Consider the following 23,803-nt stretch of genomic DNA (forward strand, 5'->3'; position numbering starts at 1 on the left):
TGCTTTGGATCAATGCTCTCTGTAATTTTCGAGAAAACTAGATGAAGCAGATGTATGTTTCCCCAAAATGGCAATTAATTGGAATTCAAGCATTCTATAGTTTCAATGCTTTGCCAGTGATGCAATAACTGGTTAGGACTCCGGGCGCCGCTGTTCACGAATCAGGTAGAGAAATCTAGCCAGAGCCTCCCGACTTGCAACCGACAAAGCCAGAAATTGCTCAGGCTCACAAAGGAAAGGCTGCTCAGACACACAAGTCCATCAGCAGAACTGAATCAGTCAGAAAACATTCCCAGATACGTAAACCGTGATGAATACCGATCTCCAGGGATTTAGAAGACATAAGAACTGATCCAGAGAGAACTTTTGGAAGAATAAGTAGAAGAAATGTTTGCAGCAAGTTAACAATGGCAGCTCCGCAGAGACTTCCAGGCTTCAGAGGGCGAGTCCTGCTTTGTTTTCTCCTGGGAACTCTGTGGGAGGCCAGGGGCGGGCAGATCCGCTACTCAGGGCAGGAGGAGATGGAGAAGGGCGCCTTCGTGGGTGACATCGCCAAGGACCTGGGGCTGGAACCATGGGAACTGTTGGATCGAGGAGCCCGCATTGTCTGCGGAGGTAAGAAGCAGCATTTCGCTCTGAACGTCAGAACCGGCAGCTTAGTCACAGCAGACAGAATAGACAGGGAGGGGCTGTGTGGGAGAGCGTCCGTGTGTACTCTAAATATAGAGATTCTGCTAGAGGACAAAGTGAAAATTTATGGAGTAGAAGTGGAAATGACTGGTGTAAATGATAACATCCCCAGCTTTGGGACAGAAGAAAGAGAAATCAAAATCAGCGAAAGTGCAGTGCCAGGAACTAGATATTCCCTTCCAGAAGCCTTTAATCTAGACGTGGGGGTGAATTCACTGCAGAAATACAAATTGAGCTCCAACCATCACTTCTCTCTGCATGTACAAAACGGAAGAGATGATGCCAAGTACCCTGAGCTGGTGCTGGAGCGGGCCCTGAACAGAGAGGAGGAACCTGTCCATCACCTTACCCTCACTGCCTCTGATGGAGGAAATCCGGCTGGTTCTGCCACTGTGCTAATCCTCGTGACTGTCCTTGATGCAAATGACAACGTGCCAGAGTTTACTCGGTCCCAATACAGTGTTAGTGTTCTTGAGAACGGACCAGTGAGAACATGTCTGCTCAGGGTGAAAGCCACAGACTCCGAAGAGGGAATGAATGGAGATGTATCTTATTATTTCAGGAAAATTACCGAGAAAATCTCACAACTATTCGAACTGAATGCTTTAACTGGGGATGTAACAGTATTGGAAAATCTAGATTATGAGGAGTGCAATTTCTATGAGATAGATATTGAAGCCCGAGATGGGACTTCTGGCCGGAGTCAAGGTTCTGATCAAAATACTGGATGTGAATGACAACGCTTGCGATGTCACCATCACTTCCGTTACCAGCTCAATCTCCGAAAATTCTTCTGCAGGGTCGGTGATTGCCCTTTCCAATGTGCACGACAGAGATTCTGGGGACAATGGCCAGGTCACATGCTCCATCCCAGAACATCTGCCTTTCAAACTTGAAAAGTCCCATGGGAATTATTATAGTTTTATGACCGACAATGCTCTGGATCGGGAGCAAGTCTCCATATACAACATCACAGTGACAGCTACAGATGGATGGAACCCGCCTCTGTCCACTGACACTTACTTCTCCTTGCACATAGAAGACACCAATGACAACCCCCCAGTTTTTGTCCAGACATCCTACTCAGCCTATGTCACGGAGAACAATCCCAGAGGTACTTCCATTTACTCTCTTTCTGCTCATGACTCATATCGGGGAGAATGGACACATCACTTATTCCATTACAGATGACTCGGTATACTGTGTACCTCTCTCCTCCTATGTTTCCATTAACTCTGAAACTGGCGTCCTCTATGCTCTGAGCTCCTTGGACTATGAACAGTTCCAAGAACGGAAGCTAAGAGTGACAGCCAGGGATTCTGGGGACCCTCCTCTCAGCACCAACGTTTCCCTGACTCTGCTCATCTTGGATCAGAATGACAATGCCCCAGAAATCCTGTACCCAGCCTTCCCCACAGATGGCTCCACTGGAGTGGAGCTGGCACCCCGCTCTGCAGAACCAGGCTCCCTGGTAACCAGGATGGTGGCAGTGGATGCAGACCCTGGCCAGAATGCCTGGCTGTCCTACCTCCTGCTCAAGGCCACAGAACCTGGACTCTTCTTCGTGGGCCTGCACTCGGGGGAGATCAGGACTGTGCGGGCATTCCTGGACAAAGATGCCCTCAAACAGAATTTCACAGTGGCAGTGACAGATAATGGGGAGCCCCCTCTCTCTGCCACTGTTAGTATCACCATAGCTGTGGCTGACAGCATCCCCGAGATCCTCTCTGAACTCAGCAATCCCGAGGCTCCAGATGACCTTAAAGGCTCCAGATGACCTTAAAGACTCCAGCCTCACACTCTACCTCGTCATTGCTGTGGCTGCCATTTCCTGTTTGTTCTTCACCTTCATTGTCATTTTACTGGCGCTCAGATTACATAGGTGGAGGACCTCGAAGCTGCTGAGTGCACCGAGAGGGCATTTTGGAAACATCCATTCCTCCCAATTTGTGGGCATTGATGGAGTGAGAGCGTTTCTCCAAACACATACCCAAGAGGTTTCCTTCGCTGCTGACTCTCGGAAAAGCCAATTGATATTTCTGGGACCAATTTATGCAGACACTTTATCACTTCAGCAGAGCTCTGATAAAAAGGAACCTCCATTAATACCCCATGAATCAATTCTCTCTAATGAGGTCCTTCTTACAGGTAGGCTTAAGTTTAATCCTTAATATATATATTTAATATTCTATGAATTATAACTTAAGTTTGAAGAGAATCTTAGTTTTCACCTAGTCTTACCCCTATCCAAATGTCAGAATCTTCTTTCCAACAACCTTACCGGTAGCAAGCCTCAGCTTGAGAGCACAAGCAATAGAAATATAAATGATACAAAATGTTTTCATTTTTGAAAACTTCTAATTGTTAGACATGTTTTCTTTATATTAAGCACCAACTTGACTCTCTACAAACTTGTGTGCATCTAGACATAAATCTTCCATAGCTACACAGAATCGCTCTAATTCTTAGAAATAGAATTAGAGGTAGTTGGTGATGCAGTGGATGTACTCTAATTCTTAGAATTAGCGTTAGGGTCCATTGATGGCACAGTGAATAGAGTACTGGGCCTGAAATCAGGAAGACTGGATTTCCAATCTGTCCTCAGTCACTTTGTAGTTATGTGACTATGGGCAAGACATTTAACTTGGTTTTCCTCAGTTTCCTCAACTGTAAAATGAGGATAATAATAGCATCTACTTCAAAGGGTTGTTCAAATAAGTACTATTTGTAAAAAAAAGTACTCAGCACAGTGTCTGGTACATAGTAAGCACTATGCAAATACTTATTCCCTTCCCTTCTTTTCTGTATTTTGAATATCTGTAGGTTGCTGTTATTTGTTTCTTAACTCTCTTCCTGTGTGTGTGTGTGTGTGTGTGTGTGTAATTTCCAGTTCCTTCAACTGTCCTTTTTTATTCTTGTTTCCATACTTCTTTTTAGTTTATTTTTAGTTTACCACACTCAGTTCCACCCCCTCCCTCTCCCACCCCCTCCCTCTCCTCTCCCCTCCCCCCCAAGACTACATGTAATCCAATGTAGGTTCTACATATAACTTCACATTCAACTTATTTTCACAATAGTCAAGTTGTACAGAAGAATTAAAACCAATGGAACGAACCACAAGAAAGGAGAAACAAAACAAAAAAGAGAGACAGAGCAAATGGTTTGCTTCAATCTGCATTCAGATTCCATAATTCTTTCTCTGAATGTGGATAGCTTTTTCCATCATGAGTCTTTTGGAGTCATCTTAGAACCTTACATTGCTGAGAAGAGCCAAGTCTATCAAAGTTAGTCATCACAGATACCATGTGTCTCTAATCATGTATAATGTTCGCCTGGTTCTGCTCCCCTCGCTCCGCATCAGATCATATAAGTCTTTCCAGGCTATTATGAAGTCTGTCTGCTCCTCATTTCTTATTAGCACAATAGTATTCCCTGTTTCAATACTGACAATTTGGGGTCCTTCTAATTTATGAAGGTGCATCTCAAATCTTGACTTCCGACTAAAGATAAAAATCCCATGTTATGGGCTCACCAGTACAAAGTTGGAAGGCACGGGGTTGCTTCTCTTATTTTGAACAAAGTATTTTTATTATTCGGTATGAGATTTGATTTGTTTCTTTGGTATCTGCATCATGCTGTTGGCTCATATCGAGTTTTCTATCAATTGAAATTGCTACAACTTTTTCAAATCAATTTTTGTTAAGACACTTCTCCTCAGTCTTCTATTTGATGCAGTCATAGTTTGGGAAGGAAACATGAGATTCTATATTTAGTCCTTTTATATTTAATCTCCTTAGTCTAGGCTTGTATTTCTAGTCTGTAAAGATAATTTAAATCTTAATTTTTTTCATCTGAAATATTAAATGCCCTTTCCATATTTGTGTCATCCACCAAAAAAGGAAAAGAAGGAAGAAAAGAAAATAAAAGAAAGAAAAAATAAGGCATGGTTTCTAGGTCTTGATCTATATTGTCAAATGTGTTGAATAGGACTTTGCTTTGTTATTGAAAAATCACTGGATGAAAGTCAGAAAATTTGTCTCGAAGCCTCATCTTTTTATTTTCATCTCAACCCCTTTCCCTACCCCCACTGAGAAAGCAAAAGAAACAATATGCTAACAAAAGCATATATAGTCAAGCAAAACAAATTTCCTAACTAGCAATGTCCAGAAAAATAGGTCTCAATCTGCATGCTGAGTCAAATACCTCTCTATCAGGAGGTGAGCAGCAAGTTTCATTATGAGTCCTTTCAAATCGTATTAAGTCATTGTGTTGATCAGAGTTTCTCATTCTTTTGGAGTTATTTTTTTATATTATTGTTATTGTATAAATTGTTCATCTGGTTCTGTTCACTTTATTCCACATCAGTTAATTCAAATCTTCCCAAACCTCTTAAATCACCCCTTTCATCATTTCTTACAGCAAAATAGTATTCTTTTGCGTTAACATAAAATGACTTATCTAGCCATTCCCCAGTTGGTGAGCACCCTCTCAGTTTCCAGTTCTTTAATGGCCTCATTTTTCACAGCTTTTAAAATGGGGGTGTGGGGGAGTAGACAAATCGATCTTTTAGGTCTTTGTTCCAGCTCAATCTTAAGGTCTTTGTTCCACCTCTTAAGAAATCCCATGACTTCAATGATAGGACCAAGACCTAAGCCTCCTGGTAACCTTCCAAGGTGACATCAGTTCTTGGCTTTTTGATCTACCTAATCTACAGTGGCAACGTAGGATCTTATGGAACAACCTTATTCAGATAATATAGGAGGCATGGTGCTAAGGTCATATTTTCAAATGCTTTCTTTTGTCTTATCACATACTGACTAAATTATTTAAGACACTTTTCATATTATTCTTCCAGAATAGCTCTTTCTTTGCATTTGAAAACTGAATTATTTCATTTTCAGTACACCCCTTTTCTTATTTGATCTTTTTGTATACTTTGTATTATTGAACTATTAGATTTAAAAGTGTTTGACCTTCTAAAACTACTAATTTTAGCGTGTTTGGGAGTATATTCAGATATTTCAAGCTGTCATTCATTGAAGATAATCCAACATGATTCTGTGCAGTTATTTGCCATGATATTAAATGTATCCCAGAAGTCTGGCTGCTTTATTTCCATCATAATTGAAATTCTCAGAGAAAAAGTTCAATCACTTGGTTATTGTTTTGCTACAGTCGTATTACTTGTTAACATAATAATAATAATCTTATTGTTTCCAAAGAGAACAGTTTTTAAGTATCCACCATCCAACATTAACTTAGTCTCTTTGGAGAAAATGAAAATACCACTGAAGAACTCTATTATATGGTATAATCATCTTTTTTTTTGAATGGGGGTAATATTAATTAGGTAATGTTAGTAGGTGGCATTCCACTAGTGACTTGTCCTTGTGTATTGCTTTGGCAGTTGTTGCTCCAAGAATCTTTCTGTGGATTTTTAATTATTCTTCTAAAGTATGTCCAGAAGAGAGGAGCTAGAATAGCATGAAAACCAAAATCCATGCCCTACAAATATTGGCTGAAGGAATAATGCTGGGAAACATTTGCTTATTTTAAGGTACTCCTCGTTCTGAAGGAGAGTATTTCTTGCCAAATCCAACCTGAAAATTCTTCCTATATGTGGTGAGGATCCCCAGTGCTACTGTTTGTGATAAATCAAGTCCCAGAACCCTACAGAACTTCCTTAATGGGCTCACTTGAAAAATGAAGTGTAAGAAGAAAGCCTTTTTCCATCCCAAGTCATAAAGACAGTCCTTTTATTCAGTGCATCAGTATACCAAAAAAAATGGACAAATATTGCAGATGGGCAGAGGTCTCAGCCCAAACCAAAAAATTGGAAGAGAGTGGGCTGGAATGCATTTGGTGAAATATATAGCATTTTTGTTGTTCCCCAGCACAAACCTCATCTTTTTATGCCAATGTTCTTCTAGGGTACTCTGTGGATAAAAATAAAGGAATCTCTGAAAAATAAAAATTTCTAGTTAACTTAATGGACAAAAGCAGTGTAAGCATAGCATAAGTAAACTGAACCATATAAGCAATGATATAGCTAGAAGTTAATTGAGTCATTGAGACCATTATTGGAAAAGAAGGTGGGTGAGTCATATAAGGAGAAATGGACAATCTGAGTTAAAAAAAAAAACAAAGAAAGAATTCCAGTGTCTGAGCATATTTTTGTTGGAGGATTTATGGGAGAATGTGGACAAGAATTATATAGAGTGAGATTTCATGGATGGATCAAGATCTGAATGGTTGGAGAGAAATACCTATTCCAAAGGAATCACATTCATCCATCAAAGCACTGACACACATTCACTAGTAATATTTGTGATTTCTATGTAGTGATCATTTCAAAACAAGTAAATAAAAAAATTAATAACAAGAGGACATAAAGAAAATAAAAATCTCAATTAATAGAAATAATGAATTGCATTAATTGGTTTTATTATTCGAATTTATACTGAATGGTTCCATTGAGATAGAAGCAGTTACAATTATGACTTCTAATAGCACAAATTCGAATAAATGCAACTACTTCTTGGGATTCATTATTCTTACTAATCTAGACCTAGCTGTAACCTCATACCCATCATATTAGCAAAATCACCAAAAAAAAAAAGCAAAATGACAAATACTGGAGAGTATATTAATATGCTATTGGTAGAACCATGAACTGGTTCTTGATATTTTGTGAAGCATTTTGGAACTATGTCCAAAGAACTATTCAACTATGCACACCATTTGACCCACAGATGCTGTTACTAGGTCTATACCTTAAAGAGATCACAGAAAAAGGAAATGACCCATATATATATATATAAACATTCATAGTTCCTTTTATGGTGGCAAACAATTTGAAATGGAGGGTGTGCCCATCAATTGGGGAATGGCTAAACAACTTTTGGAATGTGAATTGGAATACAATTCAGCTGTAAAAATGAGGAAGGGGATTGTTTTAGAGAAAACTAGGAAGACTTGAATGAAAAGTTCACAATGAAGCGAACAGAACCAGGAGAATATTTTATACAATAACGAAATATCTCAGAGACAAACAATTGTAAAAGACTTGGGAACTCTCATCATCAGCACAAAACCCAACCACAATGCCAAAGGACCCAAAACGAAACATGCTACACACTTTCAGATAGAGAAATGATGAATTCATTTCATTTTATTTTGTTTTGCTTTGGACATGGCTAATGTGGGAATTTGTTTGTCTTGACTATGCATGTTTGTAACAGAAAAAAAGTAGTAGTTGGGATGATAGAACTCCACTATTATTAAAAAGGTGATTTAAAAAGAGAACAGTGTTCTGAAAAGGCATTGGAAAAATGATTCAGTATTAAACCTGAACGGGAACGTGGAGTCCACAAAGTCCAGCCACCAAATTTTACAGACAGGAAAACTAAATTAGCACAAAGAGCAGAAGTAGGTTAAGTAACTTGCTCGGAGTCATATGAGTAGTGTCTGAGAAAGGATTCCAACTCAAACCTTTGTGACTCTGGGTCCAGTACCTATACACTACACCAAACTGCCTGCCAGGAAAGAATTTTTAATATTTCCATTCCAACAAGGAGGGGAAAGGAGTTGTATGTTGAGCAGATATTTGCCAAAGAGGGGGTTGTTTTTTTTTCTTGGTTATTACTGAAAATTTCGTCCTGGAGAAAAATGGATCCATAAAGGATTGACTGAAATTCTTCTACCAAGACACTGGGCGCCGCTGTCGGCCAATGTGGAAGGAGAACTGGAACAGAGAATCCCTTGTAGCCAGCTTCCTGCTGGGTAACTTCCTGCCCACTAACAAAGGCTTAAATTCATTCAAGCTCGGGTCCCACAGGATCTTCCCTGAAGCACACGGATTTACAGCCACGCTAGGCTAGACAGCGAAATTGGACCTTCTTTAGTACTGATTCTTACAAGTCACGATCACCTACACTTCTGCTTCTGAGAGACTAAAGACTTTCTGTCTGCACGAAGAGCCTGAGAGATGGGAAGAGCCGGGCAAAGAGCTCTGACTCTGAGGCTACAGGTACTGGTCCCCTTCCTGGTGTCTTTGTTCGGTTGCGCATTTTCTGAGCAGATCCTCTACTCCATTCCAGAGGAGACGGAGAAAGGGTCGGTGGTGGGGAACCTCGCCAAGGATCTGGGACTACAGGTCCGGGACTTGCCGGTTAGGAAGCTGAGGGTTAGCGCAGACAGGGAATACTTTAGCATCAGCTCCGAGACCGGGGAATTGCGGGTCAACGGCAGAATAGACCGAGAGGAAATATGTGGAAGGAAGCCCGTGTGCTCGCTTGATTTCGAAACAGTTGCCGAAAATCCACTAAATATTTTCCATGTAACTGTGGTCGTGCTCGATATTAACGACAATGCCCCGTTATTCAAACGGTCGTATGCAGATTTAAAGATCTCAGAATCCATTCAAGTAGGCTCGTCTTTTCCTCTGGATCCCGCTGTGGATTCAGATGTTGGGATTAATTCTCTGCAAACATACTACCTTGAACAAAACAGTTACTTCGATCTAACGGTGAAACAGAGTCCAGATGGCAATAAATACCCTGAGTTGATACTGAAAAAATCTCTGGATAGGGAACAGCAGAGTTCACATCAATTGGTCTTGATAGCCTTGGACGGTGGGCAGCCAGCCCGAAATGGCACCGTTCAGATCAGAGTCAATGTTGTGGATGCCAACGATAATGCCCCAGTATTCAGCCAGCAGGTCTACAGAGTCAGTATGCGGGAGAACCTGGCCCCAGGATCCTCTGTACTGCGTGTGACGGCCACCGACCAGGATGAGGGAATCAATGCAGAAATTACCTTCTCCTTCCAAAACGTAGACGAAGATGTGAAATTTTTATTCTACTTGCATCAAAAGACAGGAGAAATCACGACTAAGGATATTCTGGACTTCGAGATTGCTAATAGCTATACCCTAAATATAGAAGCCAAAGATTTTGGAGATTTAGCATCACACTGCAAAATCCACGTAGAAATTCTCGATGAAAATGACTGTGCTCCTGAAATGACTTTGGCATCTGTGTTCAGTCCAGTTCCAGAGAATTCTGAGCCTGGCACTGTCATTGCACTTCTGAAAATCCGTGACAGAGATTCAGGAGAAAATGGGAAGGTTATGTGTTATCTTCAAGGAAATATTCCCTTCAAGTTAGAATCCCCTTCCAGGAATTACTACAAACTGCTGACAGACGGATCTCTGGACCGTGAGCAGACCTCGGAGTATAACATCACTGTGACTGCTACTGATAAAGGAAACCCCCCTCTATCCACCAGTAAGACCTTCCTCCTGTTCATTGGGGACGTTAATGACAATGCCCCTGTCTTCCTGCAAACTTCCTATGTGGCTTATGTTCCTGAGAATAATCCCTCGGGTACATCTATTTCCTGTGTCTCTGCAGTTGACTCAGACCTGGAGCAGAATGGCAGAGTGTCTTACTCTATCATCTCAAGCGATCTCCCTACCCTGCCTCTGTCCTCCTATGTTTCTGTCAATGGCCACAAAGGAGACATCTTTGCGCAGCGCTCCTTCGACTATGAGCAGGTCCGCTCCTTTGAGCTGATTCTTCAGGCCTGTGATGGGGGCTCCCCTGCCCTCAGTGCCAATGTTTCAGTTCGAGTGTTCATAGTGGATCAAAATGACAATGCCCCTATTATCCTCTATCCGACCTTGGGGGCTGAAGGTTTAGCCCTCTTCGACATGGTCCCTCGTTCTGCAAAGCCTGGCTACCTGGTCACCAAGGTGGTGGCAGTAGACACAGACTCGGGACACAATGCCTGGCTGGCCTACCACGTATTGCAAGCCACGGAACCAGAGCTCTTCAGCCTGGGGCTGCGTACAGGAGAGGTCAGGACAACCCAGGCCTTGGCTGACAAAGATGTAGCCAAGCACTGCCTGCTGGTCTCTGTGCAGGACGGTGGACAGCCCCCTTTGTCGTCGACTGTGACTCTGCACTTGGTCTTTGCAGATAGCTTGCAGGAGGCGATGCCAAAGATGATGGAGGAGAGCTCCGAGATTCCTGACGCTCAATCTGAGCTCCAGTTTTATTTGGTAGTAGCTTTGGCCCTAATCTCAGTGTTGTTCCTTACCACAGTGACACTGGCCATTGCCCTTCGCTTAGGAAGGTCTTCAAATTCGCCTATATTCAGGTGTTTCTCTGTGGATTTTTGCTCTAAGACCGGACCCGTCATTCCCCCAAACTACAGTGAAGGAACTTTACCATATTCTTATAATCTGTGTGTGGCCTCTCAAGGGGGAAAGATGGAATATAATTTTCTCAAACTGACTGGGGAAATGTTGCCCCCACAGGATTTCCTCTTTAATGATGCTTCCGGAATCCTGAATAAAAGTAATGGGGAACTTCAGGTCACCTCTGACACAGTCACTCCTTCTCACGTAAGTTTTGCAATCATCTCTTCATTTTTTTTTGTAATGTCTTCATTGTGTGCTAGTTCATAAAATGTAGATGTCTTAATTGTGAGTAATTAGGGATTTGTTAGCTTGACATACTCTCTGTCTTCTTTGATTTAGTGGCAAACGTTTTCTTAGTAGGCAAATGAGAGACAGACAGACAGACAGAGAGTTTACCTGTAGTTTATGATCACTCCTTGGTTTGAAAGTGTTGAGCTTCCCTGGAACTGTGAAGTCTGCACTTTTTGATCTGGGCATTAATGTTCTTCATGAATTATTGGACTTTGATAAAGGATTTTTTCCCTGCCACATAATTTTACGATTCAAATTATCTGAAACCTTACTGACAGTGGTTTCCTGAAAGAATGGTTTTTAAAAATTAAATTGAATTAACTTTTTTAAAGCACAGAGACGTTTTTCAATTCCATATTCTCTCCCTCCCTCTGCTCTTTCCCTACCCAATAAGAAGACAAGAAAAGTAAACCCTATTATCAATATGGCTAGTCATGCAAAACGAATTTCCACTTCAGCCACACCAAAAGAAGTGTTTAATTAAGTTTTCACTTTCATCATACCCATTCAAAAACTACTCTTTGATTTTAGGGTATTCTTCAATAAAGTCCTTCACCAAACACTGGCAATATATAACAGTTACAAATGTAATAAAGAGATGTTTCACATTCAGGTCAAAATACTGCCTTCCAGAAAATTATGGATATTGAGAAAAATAACGTTTTGCATATCTCAAGGGTCAAAATCTAAGTATGCAGAACATTTATGAAAATTGTATTTAATTTTCTTTTATTGGGTACTTTGGTGTTTAGAAACGCCTACGATCTTACTTTTTGCATTCTGAAGCTCTGAGGATTTCCTTGATTAATACAGTAACATATTTAATGCCAAAAAAAACACCAATAATCTCCTGAGTGATCTGCACAGAAATGTAACTATTACATTCTTTCTACTTTTATTGAGTAAGTTGAAACCCATTTAGAATCTCTCAATGAGGTCCATGGCATAAAATTGTAACAACTCACAAGAAAACCATTCTTCAATTTTAGAAACAGAAATTTCTTCATCTCACTTATCAAAAGCACTTCATCTATGTGTTTGGGGGGGATGGGAGAAATTTGTAACTTGGGAATTGCGTATGCTGAGACTGAATATGTACATTGAGAATATAGGGTGGAATAAAGAAAATGCAAAGGAACCATGAATATTCAGCTAATAATCATATTAAAATAAACTATTTCTAAGAAATAAAAGGACAGAGTTACTGTCTTCCAGTCTACAACCACTCCATATTTTTGGGTGCTCTCTAGATCTGACACGAAAATTAAATGAACTAGATGTTCCTTTTGTTTATGTTTCAAAGCAATAAAATTATTAAGAACGAAGCTATTTTAAACCAACTTTTCATGCTTTGCTCAGAAATGGTGCAATAATTGGTTAGGACTCTGGGCGCCGCTGTCGACCAGTCCGGGAGATAAATCCAGCTAAATCTCCCTCCTGGCAGCTCACAAAGCTTAGGCATACAACGTAAGACACACCTTCCGGTTAAAATCGAATCGGCCAGAAACACTCTTCTCTAGGGACTCCGTAGATGCAGGGGCATCTTGATCCCCTTGGATCCTTAGGACCGGAGTGCTAATCCGTTTACTGAGGTTGAATCTGCAAAGGGAGTAAAAATTCAATAGCGAGACAGCAATGGCGGCTGCACAGAGGCTCGTGAACTGCCCAGGAATATTCCTGATTTCCTTTCTCCTGGGATCCTTGTGGGAGACCGGGTCCGGGCAGATCCGCTACTCGGTGCCCGAGGAGATGGAGAGGGGCTCTTTTGTGGGCGACATTGCCCAGGACCTTGGGCTGGGGCCCCGCAAGCTTTTGGAGCGCGGAGCCCGCATTGTTTCCAGAGGTAAGAAGCAGCATTTTGCTCTGAATGTCAGAAGCGGCAGCTTAGTCACAGCAGACAGAATAGACAGGGAGGAGTTGTGTGGGAAAGCATCCGTATGCGTTGTAAACGCAGAGATTCTGCTAGAGGACAAAGTGAAAATTTATGGAGTGGAAGTGGAAATAAGTGATATCAATGATAACACACCCAGCTTTGGTGCAGAAGAAAGAGAAATCAAAATAAGCGAAAGCGCAGTGCCAGGAACAAGGTTTCCCCTTCCGGAAGCCTTTGATGCAGATATAGGAATGAACTCTGTTCAGAGCTACCACTTGAGTCCGAATCATCATTTCTCTCTGCGTGTGGAAAAACGAAGGGATGGAGCCAAATATCTAGAGCTGGTGCTGGAGCATGCTCTGGACCGAGAGGAGGAGCCTGTTCACCACCTCAGCCTCACAGCCTCGGACGCGGGAGATCCTATTCTCTCTGGCACACTACGAGTTCCTGTGACTGTTCTGGATGCGAATGACAACGCGCCAGAGTTTTCTCAGTCTGTGTATAGCATGAATGTGCCTGAGAATTTACCACAGGGGACACAGCTGCTCACAGTGAGTGCCACGGACTTGGATGAAGGAATAAATGGGGAAGTCGCTTATCATTTCCAGAAAATTACCGAAAAAACTTCTCATTTATTTCATTTGAATGCTTTGACTGGGGATGTAACAGTATTGGAAAATCTAGATTATGAGGAGTGCAATTTCTATGAGATAGATATAGAAGCTCGAGACGGGGCTGGACTTCTGGCGATAGCCAAAGTTCTAGTCAAAGTATTGGATGTGAATGACAATGCTCCTGATGTCACCATCACTTCCGTCACCAGCTCAATCTCCGAAAATTCTTCTGCAGGGTCGGTGATTGCCCTTTTCAATGTGCACGACAGAGACTCTGGGGAGAATGGTCAAGTCACGTGCTCCATCCCAGAACATCTGCCTTTCAAACTTGAAAAGTCCTATGGAAATTATTATAGTCTGATGACCTATAGAGCCCTGGATCGGGAGCAAGTCTCCATGTACAACATCACAGTGACAGCCACAGATGGAGGGAACCCCCCTCTATCCACTGACACTTACATCTCCTTGCACATAGAAGACACCAATGACAACCCCCCGGTTTTTGTCCAGACATCCTACTCAGCCTATGTCACGGAGAACAATCCCAGAGGTACTTCCATTTACTCTCTTTCTGCTCATGACTCCGATATCGGGGAAAATGGACACATCACTTATTCCATTACAGATGACTTGGTACACAGTGCACCTCTCTCCTCCTATGTTTCCATTAACTCTGAAACTGGCATCCTTTACGCTCTGCGCTCCTTCGACTATGAACAGTTCCGAGAACTGAAGCTAGGAGTGACAGCCAGGGACTCTGGGGACCCTCCTCTCAGCACCAACGTTTCCCTGACTCTGTTCATCCTGGATCAGAATGACAATGCCCCAGAAATCCTGTACCCTGCATTCCCCATGGATGGTTCCAGTGGGGTAGAGCTGGCCCCACGCTCTGCAGAACCAGGGTACCTAGTGACTAAGGTGGTGGCAGTGGATGCAGACTCTGGCCAGAATGCCTGGCTGTCCTACCTCCTGCTCAAGGCCACAGAACCTGGACTCTTCTCCGTGGGCCTGCACTCGGGGGAGATCAGGACTGTGCGGGCATTCCTGGACAAAGATGCCCTCAAACAGAATCTCATAGTGGCAGTGACAGATAATGGGGAGCCCCCTCTCTCTGCCACTGTTAGTATCACCATAGCTGTGGCTGACAGCATCCCCGAGATCCTCTCTGAACTCAGCAATCCCGAGGCTCCAGATGACCTTAAAGACTCCAGCCTCACACTCTACCTCGTCATTGCTGTGGCTGCCATTTCCTGTTTGTTCTTCACCTTCATTGTCATTTTACTGGCGCTCAGATTACATAGGTGGAGGACCTCGAAGCTGCTGGGTGCACCGAGTGGGCATTTTGGAAACATCCATTCCTCCCAATTTGTGGGCATTGATGGAGTGAAAGCGTTTCTCCAAACACATACCCAAGAGGTTTCCTTCACTGCTGACTCTCGGAAAAGCCAGTTGATATTTCTGGAACCAAACTATGCAGACACTTTATCACTTCAGCAGAGCTCTGATAAAAAGGAACCTCCGTTAATACCCCATGAATCAATTCTCTCTAATGAGGATCAGTCCTTCTTACAGGTAGGTTTTATTTTTTTAAATAGTATTAATCATAGTATTTAATGCCTGACATATTTTACCTGAGTTGTGAAATAATAAAGGTTCTCTAGCCCAACTTTTAACTTAATACAGCAATCTTTTTGTAATGACCTGGACTGTGAGTTGGTCGGTCTCTGCTTAAGTTCTTCAAGATATATATCTTATTAACTCAGAAGTTAGTTTTCTTTTAAAGTTCTAATTGTTAGCTATTTCTTCTTCACCTTGAGCACACATATAGATAGCTTTAACTTTGAGTCACTAATTCTTAAACAGCGTAGTTCTGGTTCCATATGTAAGATGTCTTTCGAATAGAGACTTACTCCTTAAGTCTTATCTTTTGACTGAACATTCCTGACTTTTTCAGCTGTTCATCATATTCTTTGGTTGAAAGAAAATTTTACGTCCCAGACACCCTGTTCTAGAAGCTTATATTTTGTGGTCTTCTCAGCTGAACCCAGTAACTCAGGACATGAACTAACCACTACCGAGAATAGGGATATTATTCTTTCTGTTCTAAACATTAACTATTTTATTAACCTACATACTAATGTTAACATATTGAGTTTTCTTTCCATCGAAATTCCTGTGTATTTTTCAAATTAATTGAAATAAATCAGTTTTTCCATTACTGTTGATTTTTGGACCTAAGAATATCCTTTTATTTATTCTTAACTTCATAGTTATATATATTTTAGATACAGATATTTTCCAAGATTCATAGAAAGTATTGATTTTTTGCATAGATCCATGTCTTCTGTCCCCCCCCCCAAAAAAAACCACCCACGATTTCTATTTCTTCACACATTTTGAGCAACATGTTGAATAAGACCTTGCAGTGTGGAGGAATGAAGAGTGGATGACAAGAGACTTTGTTTCTAGCACCATCACTTCTCCCTTCCTGGCTTCATTCTCCTCTTCTGTCAAATAATGATGTTGGATCCTATGGTTTTTTTTTAATGTCTTGTTTCCATCTGTATGTATTCTATTGACTTCAATAGTAGAACTCCATGTTCACATCAATCCCTGTCTACCTTTCTCTTTGTTCATTGTAATTAAGTTACCTAATGTAGCGCCCTCAATCAAACTCCAAAATGTCTATTTAAAGTCTTAGGAAACCACTGTTTACTCAGAAATTGCTAATGGAATTAATATCAGACACCCTTATTGGAACAAGGTAAAAGTTACCTGCAATATTAAAAGAAACATTATCTTTCTTTGCCATTTATTTGATATCAAGTAATTTTTTTTTGCAATTTTAACAGTTTCCTAGAATAGCAATATATTTTATCTGAAAGTTAAATTAGCTCATTTGCATTTATGTGTTTTTAATTCAGGGCCATGGTATAAAAAGTACGAAGTCATGAGAAAAATACCTATTTTAGTCTATTACCCATTATGAGTGGATGTATTTCAAAATGTTATACACTGGAAATCAATTAACATGTCTTTAAGAAGTAGCGATTCCCTGTAAAACTTTTACTCTACCATAATGGTTCCTAGGAAGCTGGATGCTTTATTCAGCTCATAATAGAAATATCTTCTGAGTGATCCATTATATTGTTCAGAATTCAGTTATTGGTTTCACAATCATCGTGTTACTCTGAAATAATCATATTACTTCTAAAAAAATAGTACTCTTTTGTATATGTCATTTTGTATTGTGTGAGTTTGTTGGTGGAAAAAAAAAGGAACACTTCAGTGTTATATGTTGCAGCCAGCTTATGCCTGCCATGGGACTCTTCATTGACTTCTGTGTGATACTCACCTTTCTTTTGTCAGAGGCAGTGGTGTTCCATGTCTGGTTGTTTATTTAAAGAAACAGTAAGAAGGGAGCAAGCAGGCTTTTTAACGATTATGTCTTTCGTTTTGTTTCTTGAGATTAGTTTATGCGTTTTGTTTCCATAGCAGTTATTTCCTGAAATCTTTATTTCCCTCTACCTCCCATATTGAACCTTTCATTTTCTGAAAAACAGTTCAAGCAAAACCTATCAATGCTGCTGCAAAGTCTGACAGGGTATTCAGAATTTCTGAAACAATCCGAATCTTCTAGAGAATGTCATATCCTTTTGTTAATTTTTTCTTCAATATGTGAAAGCATTTGACTGGTTAGAGCAAAATATAACTTTAAAGAATCTCCCTTTTAACATGTACTTCCTATGCATGTTAATATCAAAAAGAAAGATACGTTGATAAATAAACATGGATAACTTTACTAAATGACCCTCTAATTAAAGTAGCATGAAATACTGGATGGAGAGTTAACCTTGAAGCCAAGAAGACCTAGGTTCAGGTTGATACATATTAACCGCGTGATCTTGGGTAAGACACTTATTCTCTCAGTACCCTAAGTAAACTATAAATTGCAGATGAGGTGACAACTTATGTTAGTACATGGAGGACTTCCCTATGCTAATGATACCACACCTCCAGTTCCTGTTACTCTAATTAGTGATATCAATCAAAGCATTATATATATATATATATATATATATATACATACATACGTACATATATACACACGTACCTACATACATACATATGTATATAACTATGGTATTCACCATTGCCAAGTCTTGTAAGCTACAAATTAGAGGCATTCTATATTGTTGATGAGGTCTTACAAGCATTTCTGGCTTTGGTTGAATTGTGGTGATATCATCAAGGAGCAGAACAATACAGAATTCCCAAATGGGATCCATTGCCACTGAAAAGAAATAAACTTGACGATACACACATAGCAACACCCATTGTCCAGCTTATTGATGTGCAGTTGCTTCATTGACTGGCCGACAAAAACTGTAGATGGGCAAAAATCTTGGCCCAAGATTGAATAGGAGGAAAGCAGGCTACATTTTTTTAATCTTGAATTTAAGAAACAACAACGAAGATTAGCATTTCCACATGCACATAGAATGTATAAAAAAGGAATTGTACAAGAAACGAAAAATCTATTATATACAACTTGCTTTTCTTTTTAAGTGTATCATAAATACAACGTGATCCTACTCTCTTAGATGTCCTGCTCATCTGTGATTCCTTCTAACCTTCGTTCTTCTCTCCTCTATACATTGCAAAATGTTTCAACAACATTCTTTCTTTTCTTTTTACTTTTTCTTCTTTTTAGCAACTCTATCCTTAACCTACCTACTCCAAATCTCCTTTTTCCTTCTCCCTCCCACCATTCATTAACAAGAAAAAATAACTCCTACAAAAATATGCATAGTCTAGCAAAAAGAATTCCTGTGTTGTCTGTGTAAAAAAAATTATGTTTCATTGTGCAACTTCAACCCTCTTGAATCTCTCAGTCAGTAAATTGGTAGCTTGCTTCATCATTGCTCCTCTGGAATCATGGTTGATCACTTCGTTAATCAGAGTTTTTAAATCTTGACAGTTTCGTTTGGCAATTTGCATTCTGCTTTCAAAGATTCCTAGGCACTCCCAGACCCCAGATTTCATATTTTACATGCCTAAATTCTGTTAGTTTCATACTCATGCTGCAAAGCATGAAATGTCACAACACGTGCAAAAAGTCAAAATAGCATGCGACCAAAATGACAGTAGAGAAATGCATGTTTGTAAATAAGCTACACTAGTATCCTTCACACACACACACACGCACACACACACGCTCGGGGGCGTACACACACATGTTATGGTTGAAAATTGTGTCAGAAAAATGAGGTTATGCAGACAAAGCAAAGAGTAAGACATATGCAGTCTGCACTGGTGCTAGCAAAATGTTTAGATAAAGACTTCGTTAGAAAGGCCTCAAGCATCATGATTAATAACGCTTTGGAGAACTTATGGAAGACTATGAATAAAAATGAGGATGAGGCAGCAGAAATGGGTGGCGAATGTACCAGGAAGAGGAAGAGCTCACATCAATGAAATCCCTTATCCACTGAAGCACCGATAGCAGAGATACCATCCATTTAGTTGTCGTTTGTCCTTCGTTTTCAAAGAGGACCAACATCCTGAAGTGAATTGAATTTAAGTGAAGCAGAGTTGCACAAAGTAGTCAGCCTCACTCTCTCCTCCTGAGTCATCGGAGTCCAGTGGCAAGACAAAAGTCAAGTCTGGGTGATGGCCCCAGATACAGTGGAGGAGCTTGACATCTTCTATGTCTGACCGAGCTCTAAGCACTCCACATTGTCTGCTTCAGCCGCCTTCATCGCTGTTGGAACAAATTGTTTTCATCTGCCCATTCCACCAGGAGACGTTTTTATATGTTTGGGATAGATAGCCGCCTAACTCATCTTTGGGTTTGAGGCCTGTCGGTTATGCTCGACCTGGTTTTAGCCCATCTGCCCAGACGGTTAAAGCTCGAATGTCCCCACATGTTGAGCATTTCCATGGAGGTTTATTAAAAAGTTAATGGGAAAAGTGAGGGAGAGAAAGTTATCAAGAATGAATCGACCAACAAAACGTCACTACTATTACATAAAAAGAATGACAGAAAAGTCACCTGAAAAAAGTATTATGACAATTAAATCACTCCATGAGAAATAGGGTGATACAGTGGAAATGGTGCTATATTTGAACTCAGAGGACAGGACTTGGAATCCAGCTTGTGCTGATTACTAGCTGGGTGATTTTGGACAAGCCAATTCGCCTGTGGGAACGTAAGTGTCTTACTCTGTAAAATGAAGAATTGGACCAGATGTCCTCTGAGGTTCATTGAAGCTGTAAAATGATGATCATGTGACTTTTTGTCACAAATAGCATTTCTAATACAAAAAGGGAAAGAAAAATTGCAAAATGATATGGAAAAAATAGCACGTGATACTCTAATAGAAGAAAAAGATATTTGTTAATCCGAATTGTCACTGAAATTATTTTTCCTGGGAAAGATCCGTTTTTAAGAGACTTGTTTCAGTTCTCAGACAAAGACACTGGGCGCCGCTGTAGGCCAATGTGGAGGGAGAGCTGGAACAGAGAATCCTTTGTAGTCAGCGTCCTGCTGGGTAATTTCCTGCCCGCTGACAAAGCCTTAAATTCTTTCAAGGTCGGGTCCCACAGAATCTTCCCTGGAGCACACGGATTTGCAGCCACGATACGCTAGACAGTGGAATTAGTACTTCTTTAATACTGATTCTTACAAATCACGATCACCTATTCTGCTTCTGAGGGACTAAAGGGTTTCTGTCTGCACGGAGAGGCTGAGAGATGGGAAGGAGCGCCGGGCAGAGAGCTCTGACTCTGAGGACACAGGTACTGATCCCCTTCTCGGTGTCTTTGTTCTATTGCGCGTTTTCTGAGCATATCCTCTACTCCATTCCAGAGGAGACGGAGAAAGGGTCGGTGGTGGGGAACCTCGCCAAGGATCTGGGACTACAGGTCCGGGACTTGCCGGTTAGGAAGCTGAGAGTTAGCGCAGACAGGGAATACTTCAGCATCAGCTCCGAGACCGGCGAATTGCTGGTCAAAGGCAGAATAGACCGAGAGGAAGTATGTGGAAGGAAGCCCGTGTGCTCGCTTGATTTCGAAACAGTTGCCGAAAATCCACTAAATATTTTCCATGTAACTGTGATCGTGCTCGATATTAACGACAATGCCCCGTTATTCGAACGGTCGCATGCAGATTTAAAGATCTCAGAATCCATTCAAGTAGGCTCGTCTTTTCCTCTGGATCCCGCTGTGGATTCAGATGTTGGGATTAATTCTCTGCAAACATACTACCTTGAACAAAACAGTTACTTCGATCTAACGGTGAAACAGAGTCCAGATGGCAATAAATACCCTGAGTTGATACTGAAAAAATCTCTGGATAGGGAACAGCAGAGTTCACATCAATTGGTCTTGATAGCTTTGGACGGTGGGCAGCCAGCCCGAAATGGCACCGTTCAGATCAGAATCAATATTGTAGATGCCAACGACAATGCCCCAGTATTCAGCCAGCAGGTCTACAGAGTCAGTGTGCGGGAGAACCTGCCCCCAGGATCCTCTGTACTGCGTGTGACGGCCACCGACCAGGATGAGGGAGTCAATGCAGATATTACCTTCTCTTTCCAAAATACAGCCAAGGATGTGCAGTTCTTATTCGACTTGGATCAAAAGACAGGAGAAATCACGACTAAGGATATTCTGGACTTCGAAAATACTAATAGTTATACCCTAAGCATAGAAGCCAAAGACTTTGGAGATTTAGCATCACACTGCAAAATCCACATAGAAATTCTCGATGAAAATGACTGTGCTCCTGAAATGACTTTGGCATCTGTGTTCAGTCCAGTTCCAGAGAATTCTGAGCCTGGCACTGTCATTGCACTTCTGAAAATCCGTGACAGAGATTCAGGAGAAAATGGGAAGGTTATGTGTTATCTTCAAGGAAATACTCCCTTCAAGTTAGAATCTTCTTCTAAGAATTACTACAAGTTGCTGACAGACAATGCTCTGGATCGTGAGCAGACCTCGGAGTATAACATCACTGTGACTGCTACTGATAAAGGAAACCCCCCTCTATCTACCAGTAAGACCTTCCTCCTGTTCATTGGGGACGTTAATGACAATGCCCCTGTCTTTCTACAAACTTCCTATGTGGCTTATGTTCCTGAGAATAATCCCTCAGGTGCATCTATTTCCTGTGTCTCAGCGGTTGACCCAGACCTGGAGCAAAACAGTCGCTTGTCCTACTCCATTGTTAACAGTGACTTCGATTTGCCGCTGCTGTCCTCCTACGTATCAGTCAGCGTCCACAGCGGGGAAATCTTCGCTCAGCGATCTTTTGACTATGAACAGGTCCGTACCTTAGACCTAATTCTTCAGGCCTGTGACGCTGGTTCCCCTGCTCTCTGCGCTAATGTTACCCTTAGAGTATTCATAGTGGATCGAAATGACAATGCCCCAAATATCCTTTACCCGGCCCTGGGGGCTGAAGGTTCAGCCCTCTTCGACATGGTCCCTCGCTCTGTGGAGCCCGGCTACCTAGTCACCAAGGTGGTGGCGGTGGATGCAGACTCAGGGCACAACGCCTGGCTGGCCTACCGTGTGCTGCAGGCCACAGATCCGGCGCTCTTCAGCCTGGGGCTGCGCACGGGCGAGGTCAGGACAGCTCGGGCTATGGCTGACCGAGACTCTGCTCGACAGCGCCTGCTGGTCTCTGTGCAGGATGGAGGCCAGCCCTCTCTGTCCGCCACTGTGACTCTTCACCTGATCTTTGCAGACAGCCTGCAGGAGGCTTTGCCAGAAATGAAGGAGGAGCACTCAGACATCCCGGACCCTCAGTCTGAGCTACAGTTTTACCTGGTCGTAGTTTTAGCGTTAATCTCCATCTTGTTCTTTCTCAGCGTAGTAGTGGCTATTACCCTGCGCCTTCGAAAATCCTTCAATTCCAAGGCATTAGGTTGTTTTAGAGCAGATATGTGCTCTCATCCTGCACCTGGAATAGTCCCGAACTACAGTGAGGGGACTTTACCATTTTCTTACAATCTGTGTGTCGCCTCCGAATCAGGAAAAATGGAATATAATTTTCTCAAGTTGACGGGGGATATGTCTGCTCCACAAGATCTCCTCTTTAATGATGGCCCCTGTGGCCTGGATAACAGTACTGGGGAATCCAAAGTCACTTCTGACTTTGTCATTTCTTCTCACGTAAGTTTTTGTATCACCTTGTAAGTTTGCCCTTCTGTCAGGCCTCTCAATTCCAAATCTTTATTTTACCTTAAATATGGTGAGTCAGTGTAGTTTGGCTTTTCCTTAATTTTCCTTGACATTTAGCTTTCCTCGGTGTTTCAACAATCTGGCTAGCAGCTGCTGTGAGGGTATAAAACCAACAACAACCAGCTCACAGAATGCTGCAAGCCCAGGTCCTTTTGATCTGCTTTATTAAGGAAAGCAACGTTAAGGGCTTAACGATCTTACTTTAATCCAGCATACAAATATCATTCACTTAGTTTCGGGGGGGGAAAGCTAGCACCCTGAACTTCAGAGCAAATGCAAACAAATTACAAACATCAAAAGACCAAATACAATTCAGTTACCAAGAGAACCATTAATGTCTGAATTCAGCCGGAAGGCCCTTACAGCGGCTGCCCAGAGTCCCATGCCTCCAGGAGTGAGAGCCTTAAGCAAATAGCTCTGTTCTCTCTTTGTATACAGTTTCAGATGTCATCAAACGTCATCCCAGTGACCAGAACTTAGGCTGTTACTATTGGCTCTGGAGTTAGCGCCTTCTTTCATTGGCCCCTCCTAGAGCCCCACCTTAGTTACCAATTCACACCCACATAGGCTTAGCACCTAATAGGGGTTTGGGCCTGGGGCTTAGCACCTAGTAAGACTCAATCAAAGACACTTAATTAATCATTTTAAAACAGTAAGAAAGCCCCAACTTAATTGATATTACACTCAGGTACTATACAACATTTTTAGTAACAACATAGTGTAGTAGATTGAGGGCTGCCCTTGGAATCAGGAAAAACCTGAGTCCTGCTTCCGACATCCCAACTGTGTGACCCCTGAGTCAAAAGGAGTATTTCAATTGTCTTTCTACATTGTTAAAGAGAGTTTCCTCACTCAGGCATCACTCTACCAATTAAATCACAA

The 23,803-nt window shown here is 41.6% G+C and overlaps 4 protein-coding genes across 5 annotated transcripts in view; all 4 read left to right on the plus strand.

Moving 5' to 3' along the window:
• LOC118842908 (protocadherin gamma-C5-like) overlaps positions 1-23,803 on the plus strand; it is a 169,134-nt gene that overhangs the window by 10,342 nt on the left and 134,989 nt on the right. Inside the window, exon 1 of one of the 2 annotated variants that reach the window (XM_036750239.1) lies at positions 20,225-22,852. The exons of the other annotated variant lie outside the window; for it this stretch is intronic. Within the exon in view, the coding sequence (XP_036606134.1) occupies positions 20,429-22,852 (2,424 nt within the window). The 5' untranslated portion in view covers positions 20,225-20,428. Of the gene's footprint in view, positions 1-20,224; positions 22,853-23,803 lie in introns of those variants that run through there. 2 annotated transcript variants of the gene reach the window in all.
• Positions 408-8,565, plus strand: LOC118841156 (protocadherin gamma-A4-like). The gene is given in 5 exon segments (XM_036748550.1): positions 408-1,381; positions 1,383-1,835; positions 1,837-2,428; positions 2,430-2,838; positions 8,528-8,565. Coding segments are annotated over 5 exon segments (2,466 nt in total).
• On the plus strand, positions 8,678-11,161 carry LOC118841157 (protocadherin gamma-B2-like). Its single transcript, XM_036748551.1, has one exon. The coding sequence runs from the start codon at positions 8,678-8,680 to the stop codon at positions 11,159-11,161; it is 2,484 nt and encodes an 827-aa protein (XP_036604446.1).
• LOC118841159 (protocadherin gamma-A4-like) lies at positions 12,821-15,286 on the plus strand. Its single transcript, XM_036748554.1, has one exon. The coding sequence runs from the start codon at positions 12,821-12,823 to the stop codon at positions 15,284-15,286; it is 2,466 nt and encodes an 821-aa protein (XP_036604449.1).

Source organism: Trichosurus vulpecula, chromosome 3 (genome assembly GCF_011100635.1).
Source record: "Trichosurus vulpecula isolate mTriVul1 chromosome 3, mTriVul1.pri, whole genome shotgun sequence".
In the NCBI taxonomy this organism is placed as follows: Eukaryota; Metazoa; Chordata; class Mammalia; order Diprotodontia; family Phalangeridae; genus Trichosurus; species Trichosurus vulpecula.